This window comes from Neopelma chrysocephalum, unplaced genomic scaffold, assembly GCF_003984885.1.
Source record: "Neopelma chrysocephalum unplaced genomic scaffold, ASM398488v2 Primary Assembly neopelma1_96720, whole genome shotgun sequence".
Classification (NCBI taxonomy): Eukaryota; Metazoa; Chordata; class Aves; order Passeriformes; family Pipridae; genus Neopelma; species Neopelma chrysocephalum.
Window position 1 is genome coordinate 6,442 of NW_020925364.1, and position 1,429 is coordinate 7,870.

At 65.1% G+C, this 1,429-nt stretch overlaps 1 protein-coding gene across 1 annotated transcript in view; it reads left to right on the plus strand.

Annotated features, from left to right (window-relative positions):
* DHX34 (DExH-box helicase 34) overlaps nt 1–1,429 on the plus strand; it is a gene marked incomplete at both ends in the record, with an annotated part of 10,162 nt that overhangs the window by 6,437 nt on the left and 2,296 nt on the right. The window contains 2 exons of the mRNA XM_027709265.1: nt 307–400; nt 901–1,001. Of these exons, the coding sequence (XP_027565066.1) occupies nt 307–400; nt 901–1,001 (195 nt within the window). The remainder of the gene's footprint in view (nt 1–306; nt 401–900; nt 1,002–1,429) is intronic.

Below are 1,429 nucleotides of genomic sequence, written 5' to 3' on the forward strand. Positions count from 1 at the left end.
ACCTGTGCCAACTCACCTGTGACCCCTCACCTGTGCCAACTCACCTGTCCTCTCTCACCTGTGCCCTCTCACCTGTGAGCCTTCACCTGTGCTCTCCTTACCTGTCACCCCTCATCTGGGCACAGGTGTGAGAACCCCTCACCTGGGGGACAGGTGTGGGAACCCCTCACCTGGGGGCAGGTGAGTGACCCCACATCTAGGGAGAGGTGAGTGACACCCTCAGGTGTATGACAGGTGAGGGAGCCCTCAGGTGTGTGTCAGGTGTGTGACCCCAGCTCCTCACCTGTCCTCTCACCTGTCCCGCAGGTGTTCCACACCCGGGCCCAGCAGGGCGTGGCCCTTCATCCCACCGCAGTCTTCGCCTCCCGCCCGGACCTGCTGCAGCCCCAGGGGGGCCCAGGTGAGACCCTCAAGCCAGGTGAGAACCCTCTGAACCCCAGGGGGGCCCAGGTGAGACCCCCCGACCCAGGTGAGACCCCTCAAACCCCAGGGGGGCCCAGGTGAGACCCCCAGACACAGGTGAGACCCTCCCAGACCCAGGTGGGAGCCCCAGGTGAGCCCCCAAACCCCAGGGGCCCCAGGTGAGCCCCCCAAACACAGATGAGACCCCCCGAAACTCAGGTGAGACCCTCCCAGACCCAAGGGGGGCCCAGGTGAGACCCCAACACAGGTGAGACCCCCAAAATCCAGGTGAGACCCTCTAAACGCAGGTGGGACCCCAAAGTCCCAAGGGTGGGCACAGGTGACTCCCCCAAACCCAGATGATCCCCCCCAGAGCCAGGTGAAGTGCCCAGGTGAGCCCCCAAACCTGGAGGATTTGGGGAGGGGCACAAGTGACCCTTCCCCAGACCCAGGTGAGCCCAGGTGACCCCCCAGGTGACCCCTCCGTGTCCCCCCCAGGTGAGCTCAGCCCCGACCACCAGCTCGTGGCCTTCGTGTCGCTCCTGGAGACCACCCGGCCCTACCTGCTCACCTGCCTGCGCGTCCCCGCCCTCCAGGTGAGCCCCGAGCCCCTCAGGTGTGTCCCACCCCCACAGGTAACCTCACCTGGGCCCCCTTACCTGGCCCCTTTCATCTTTTTCCGCTCACCTGTTCCCCCCTCGCCTGTCCCTTCTCTCACCTGTCCCCCCTCACCTCTCTCCTCTCACCTGTTCTCTCTCACCTGTCCCCTCCCCACCTGTCCCTTGTCTCACCTGTCCCCCCTCACCTCTCTCCTGTCACCTGAGCTCCCTCACCTGTCCCCTCCCCACCTGTCCCTTGTCTCACCTGTCCCTGTTACCTGTCCCTTTCACCTGTCCCTCTCCTGTTTTCTCACCTGTCCCCACCTGTCCCTGCCCTGTCCCCACTGTCCCTCACCTGTCCCACCTGTCCCTCCCCTATCTCTCCCCTGTCCCTCACCTGTCCCCCCTCTCCCTCACCTGTCCCTCAC